Source organism: Vitis vinifera, chromosome 5 (assembly GCF_030704535.1).
Source record: "Vitis vinifera cultivar Pinot Noir 40024 chromosome 5, ASM3070453v1".
NCBI lineage: Eukaryota > Viridiplantae > Streptophyta > Magnoliopsida > Vitales > Vitaceae > Vitis > Vitis vinifera.
The window spans coordinates 8,484,845-8,491,043 of record NC_081809.1 but is presented as its reverse complement, the minus strand read 5'-3'; the positions used below and the strand labels follow the sequence as shown (position 1 = coordinate 8,491,043).

At 36.3% G+C, this 6,199-nt stretch overlaps 2 protein-coding genes across 2 annotated transcripts; both read left to right on the top strand.

The window, feature by feature from the left end:
- Positions 1-496: 496 nt before the first annotated feature.
- Positions 497-2,345, top strand: LOC100258020 (rust resistance kinase Lr10). Its single transcript, XM_019219772.2, has 2 exons — positions 497-864; positions 988-2,345. The coding sequence occupies exon 2, from the start codon at positions 1,023-1,025 to the stop codon at positions 2,247-2,249; it is 1,227 nt and encodes a 408-aa protein (XP_019075317.1). The 5' UTR covers positions 497-864; positions 988-1,022; the 3' UTR covers positions 2,250-2,345.
- A 2,290-nt stretch (positions 2,346-4,635) lies between these two features.
- LOC100251174 (rust resistance kinase Lr10) lies at positions 4,636-5,807 on the top strand. Its single transcript, XM_019219828.2, has one exon. The coding sequence runs from the start codon at positions 4,656-4,658 to the stop codon at positions 5,805-5,807; it is 1,152 nt and encodes a 383-aa protein (XP_019075373.1). The 5' UTR covers positions 4,636-4,655.
- Positions 5,808-6,199: the final 392 nt, after the last annotated feature.

Genomic DNA, 6,199 nt, shown 5'->3' with positions numbered 1-6,199 from the left:
TAATGTTGGCTGTGGTCAATGAAGGGATAGGAAGCAAGCCAAGTCTGAATGTGAAAAGTCCTCTATGGAAAACCTTCTCCCAGTTTCCAGTTTCCAGTTTCCATCTGCTCAAATTTCATTAAGAAAATAAAAATGTTGTATCCTTCTGACAATCTAAGTACCTGCTCTATTGAAACATCTAGTTGGTCTTCTTGGATTACAGTTATTTGGCAGTTAACTATTGATACACACTTGACAGGTGTTAGACATTGATGCAGTACTTCTAATCTTATTGGTCCCTGTAAGGCAAACATGTACTGCAAACTTGGCATGTGATATCCCACATTCGACACGAGAAAAAAAAAAGTTTGAGCATGTAGTATTTACATGGAGGAATGATTGATATCTCATATCGGATCAAAGACATGACATAGGTTGTTTTTCATGATCAGGGCTTCCTACAAGCATTCAATATGTTACTACAAAGTTGTCAATTCCACCACTAAAAATACTAGCTGCCCAATGTTGACAACTTCCTATTGGACAATGTTGCGTGTGTTATAATGTTGGCCTGTGGTCAATGAAGGGATAGGAAGCAAGCTAAATGACCAGTCTGAATGCGAAAAGTCCTCTATGAATCCTTCTTCTAGTTTCCATCAGCCCGATTTTCATTAATCTATTGTTTATTTGTGGTTGAAATTTTCTCTGCTAGGCTTGATATGAATTCTAAAGAGTCAGTTTATCTCATTTAACAACATCATTATTAAAATCTATAGCTCATCAGAACGATTCATTCTTCCTTGTTCACAAATTCTTCGAATCCGTTAGAGCACACGCCATCGTCCTCAGAAGTTTTTGGTACAATCACGGTTCAATCGAACTTTGGTAAGTTTTCACTAGTCTTGAATTAGAGCTTCTGTGTACAAAACTTGTTAATGAAAAAAAAGGAAAAACAGGGAAGAAGGAAAGTATAGCAGTAGTAACAACTCTAGCTGGTTCAAATTTCAGGAATTTTAATTGTGTTGCCAGTTTTGATCGTCCTGATGCGGCGGATCATGAAGAGGATGCCACAGAATCTTGATATAGGAGCAGAGATTAATGCTATCATGAGAGGCCGGTTACCGCAAAGGGAGATGGGGCCTCAGGAGGCAAGAAGAACAGAATCTGCAGGACGTGTGGACGGATCAGGAACAGTGGAGATATGCATCCAAGACATGCTGAAAGAAAAACCCGTCCGCTTTTCTCCTCAACAACTTGCAGCTTTTACCCAGAATTTTTCTACCAAACTTGGTTCAGGCGGCTTTGGACACGTCTACAGAGGAGTCCTTCCTGATGGGGTACAGATAGCCGTAAAAGTACTCAAACACAACAGAGGCCAAGACAAAAGAATGGAAGAGCAGTTCATGGCTGAAGTGAGTACCATCGGAAGAACTTACCACAGAAACCTGGTCAGGCTCTATGGTTTCTGCTTTGATTCTCAGCTCAAAGCGCTAGTCTATGAGTACATGGAAAATGGATCACTTGACACTGTCTTGTTTGGCAGGGAGCATAGAATCGAGTGGGAAAAGTTGTACGAAATTGCGGTTGGCGCAGCCAAGGGGCTTAAGTACTTGCACGATGATTGCCACAAAAGGATCATTCACCATGATATAAAGCCCGGAAATGTTCTGCTTGATTCCGATTTCTGTCCCAAGCTTGCAGATTTTGGACTAGCCAAGCTCTCCAATATGGACAGCACACATGAAAACTTCTCGGGTGGGGGCACTCCAGGATATGCTGCCCCAGAGGTTTGGATGCCATTTCAAGTGACTTACAAGTGCGATGTTTATAGCTTTGGGATGATGCTATTCGAGATTGTTGGACGAAGAAGGAACTTTTACAACTTCCCCGGTGAGGACCAAGACTGGTTTCCAAGACGGGTCTGGGACAAATTTGACGAGGGAGAATTGGAGGGGCTTCTGTTGGAGAGGGGGATCAAGGAGAAGGCGATGGTGAAAGCCAAGAAAATGTGCATGGTAGCTTTGTGGTGTGTCCAATACCTCCCTCAGGACAGACCTTCCATGGATCAAGTGTTGAAGATTTTAGAGGGCGGAGACCAAATTACAACGCCTAAAAACCCATTTCAGCATTTGGCATTATCATCTGATATGCCACCTATCAGCATTGAGAGCAGCACAAACTTTAGGAGTGATGAAACCACTGACAATAGTAGCGCTTGGCTCATGAACAAGTACGAAAGGGAAGGAGGCATCTTCATCTGGATGAACTAAAGGTCTTCCACAGTGTAATCCAATTGATACTCCTTGATGTAATTGGGTGTATAATACTGCTGTATAGCAAAAATTCTCAGCTGGTAGCCTATCTCATGATCATGGCTTCAACTAGTGCACATGTTTTTTAGAATCAAAACAACATTAAGAGTTAGTTTCGCAATGATTTTACAAAGTATTTTTAATTTAAAAAGTGTTTTTGAACCAAATTTAGAAAACACTTTTATAATTTTAAAACATATCTCATTAATGATTCTCCTAAAAACACTTTCACTAAAAATATTAAGAAATACTTCTAAACGTATTCTAAACCATTGACTGAGTTTACGAACAATACACATATTAACTAAAATTCCATATCAAAATTATTAGAAAAATATATCAAATTCCTATAAAAATTCATTTGTTTTCATATAGAATATTTTATATATTGGTTTTTTTTCTCGTAAAAATAGGTTCTCTTATTATGAAATAAACAAAATTACTTTGATGAACTAGGATTGTTTTAAAAATATTTCTCAAGATATTTTAGAATATAAGGGGAGAAAATTTGAACCATATTTATTTAAATTGTTTCATGTTTTCATTTTAATATTAAATTGACAATGAAGCAACATTGAATAAAGTAAGTGTTTTTCTTTGCATTTTTGGCCTTATTTCTTCACTTGGCAAGGTGCTCATTGAATTTTTAACAGGTTTGGGGCAAAGTATCTTTCTTTCTTAAGTTTAAGGAGCAAAAAATATGTCAAAAGTTAAGGGGTAAAGATTATTCTATCTCCCAACACTCATGAATATTTTTTTTAATGAATAAATATTTTTTAAATAACAAAACATTTAATAAATAAAAAATGAAAGATTCCAAAAAAACAAAAAAATAAAAAATTCAAATAGAATAATTTCATTTATGAGTTTTGAGTTTATTGCCAATTTAAAATTTTATTAAATAACTCCCTAATTTTGAATTAAAGAGAGGTGAACGTAAAAAGCCAAATATTAATGAAGAGAGAGATATTTAATAAAACTTTAAACTAATAGAAATTAAAGTATATTAAATTCAAACTTCACGAAAAATGATTGAAATGATGTCCTTTAAAAAATATGTATTATCTTAAATTTAAAATTTTCTTAAATAATTTTTAGAAATGTAAAATAAATCTATATTTTTTGTTCTACTATAAAAAAATTTCTTCTAAAATTAAAATGTAAAAAATGTATTGAAAGGGGTACTATTTCTTGTTTACCATTTTTTGCATTAGTAAAACTTAACAATAAATAATATTTTATAAATTTTTATTTTTTAAAAACACAATTTTCACAAATCTTTATCAAATACATTTTCAAAAACAAAAAATAAAAAATAAGAATAAAAACTGTGTTAAAAGGATAAAAAAACATAAAACATTTTGGAAATTAACCAAACACATTATTATGAAATTGAAAAAACAAAAATTGCAAATAATATATGTAATCAATCAACAAGGATGCTTCAAGCTCAAAGTGTGGGATGTATTTTTTTTTTTTTCTCTTTCCTCTGTATATTTGTATGGCATAATGAATTATTCTCTTCTCTTACACATGGATGTCGCTTGATTGAATGGATCGCATGAAAACCTGGTGATCTTACTCCACCGTGGCATAAAAGCTTGGGTTGGCATGATAGAAATCTTACACCAAAGTTTTGTTTCGATATAAACTGTGGGGTTGTTTTAGGTCTTCCTTCTTGGCAATCACATAAAAAATAATTAGAGGATATTGTTGAGGAAAATTGGATGCTTTCGTGGGGTTGTCAAACCCAACACTCAATATTGATAAGGTTGGAAATTTCCTTTCCATCATTGTTAAGACAAGTCCACACGATATTGCCAGAGGCTCATTTTGACACGCCATACAATGCTGGTAATTAAATGACTCCAATTCCCTGTCAACATAATCAAAAGAAGATTAATATGCATGTGTGAAACGCTCTCTTAGATGGGTGCCTCCATCAAGTTACTTAGGAAGAAAATTCAAAGTGTACATATAAATACTTTGCAAGGTTTCATAATGATTCAAATGAATCGAGTTTACTGCTATTTTCACATTAACATGCTTGGTTATTGAGAATTTTCCTTCCACCTCCATTAAATTCTCTTTCTCTTGCCCGTCAATCCTTGCCTTCAGAGTTTCTGTCCTCATCAGTTCTCGTACAAAATGCCACTCTCAACTGTAGTTAAAATCGTGCTTGCAGTGTTGTCGGGTAAGTTTTCGACAGTACTCCTGAGTTATGATCAAAGTTTGTTATTGAAAAGGAAGATAAAAGAAACATATGAGGAGGAAGAGAAGCGCTTGCATTGCATGCAATATTAACAATTCTTACTAATGCAAATTTCAGGTAGCCTAATTTTTTACTTTGTTGCGAGGCGAATTATGAGGATGCTGCAGAGAAAAAAGGTGATGGCTAATTTTTTAGGAAGGAGGAACAATGAAGTTGTGGCTTCTAATCCGAGAAATGAGGAGGAAGCACCAGAAGCTGGAGACAGAGAAACAGTGGAGATATTCATAGAAAACATGCAAAGAGAAAGCCTTGTCCGGTTTTCTTCCAAACAAGTTGCTGCTTTCACTTGGAACTACTCCACAAAACTTGGTGCCGGCGCTTTTGGTGTAGTCTACAAAGGAGAATTTCCTAACGGGGTGCAGCTAGCGGTCAAGGTACTCAAGTACAATAACAACGTAGACAAAATGATGGAAGTGCAATTCATGGCTGAAGTAAGTACCATTGGAAGAACTCACCATAGGAACCTGGTCAGGCTCTACGGATTCTGCTTTGATGCAAGGACGAAAGCACTGGTCTACGAATATATGGAGAATGGGTCGCTTGACAGGTTGTTGTTTGGCAACGACCATAGAATTGAGTGGGAAAAGTTGTATGAAATTGCAGTTGGGGCCGCCAAGGGGCTTGAGTATCTGCATCATTACGGCCACAAGAGGATAATCCACCATGACATAAAGCCTTGTAATGTTCTCCTTGATTCTAATTTGTGTCCCAAGCTGGCAGATTTTGGACTAGCTAAGCTGTCCGACCTCGATAGCACACATGAAAACTTGTCGCGTGTTGGGGGCACTCCAGGATATGCTGCCCCAGAGGTTTGGACGACATTTCCAGTTACTTACAAGTGTGATGTTTATAGCTTTGGAATGATGTTGTTTGAAATTATTGGACGGAGAAGGAACCTTGACAGCCGCTTAAGTGAGAGCCAAGAGTGGTTTCCCAGACGGGTTTGGGACAAGTTTGATAAGGGAGAATTGGAAGAGATACTGGCAGACAAGGAGATCGAAGAGAAGGACTTGGTGAAAGCGAAGACAATGTGTATGGTAGCTTTGTTCTGTGTCCAGTACATCCCTGAGGCAAGACCTTCCATGATTGATGTGGTAAAGATGTTAGAGGGTGGAGTCCAAGTTACACCGCCTCCAAACCCATTTCAGCATTGGCTAGTATCAACAAGTGATGGAACCACTGAAAATTGCACGATCCAATTCATGATAAAGCATGAGAGTGAAGAGGTATTTTCAGCCAGATGAACGGTCTTCCCCAGCTTGTATGTCCAATATTTGGTCCACTTAATTTGTTGCTTTTGGGACTGCAGAAGTCTAGTGATAAAGTACCAACAGCAATTGACATTAATTTGTTATGAGACGGTTATTTATCTTGATCTATAGGTGTTTAGTTATGCAATTGGTGTACTATTGACAATTTTGAATAAAAACACTACCAAATGCAATCTAATTAAGAAATGACTACCATAAAACTAATAGGAGCACCGTTAACTAATACCTACTAAAACATTGTAAATCTGTGGGACATTATAGTTACAGTTTATTTGACTCAATCTAGGACTCCAACAACATCATAACTAACAATAAAATAGGATATCATTTAGTATTGTAAGGAAAATAAAAAGGAAATTAAATGA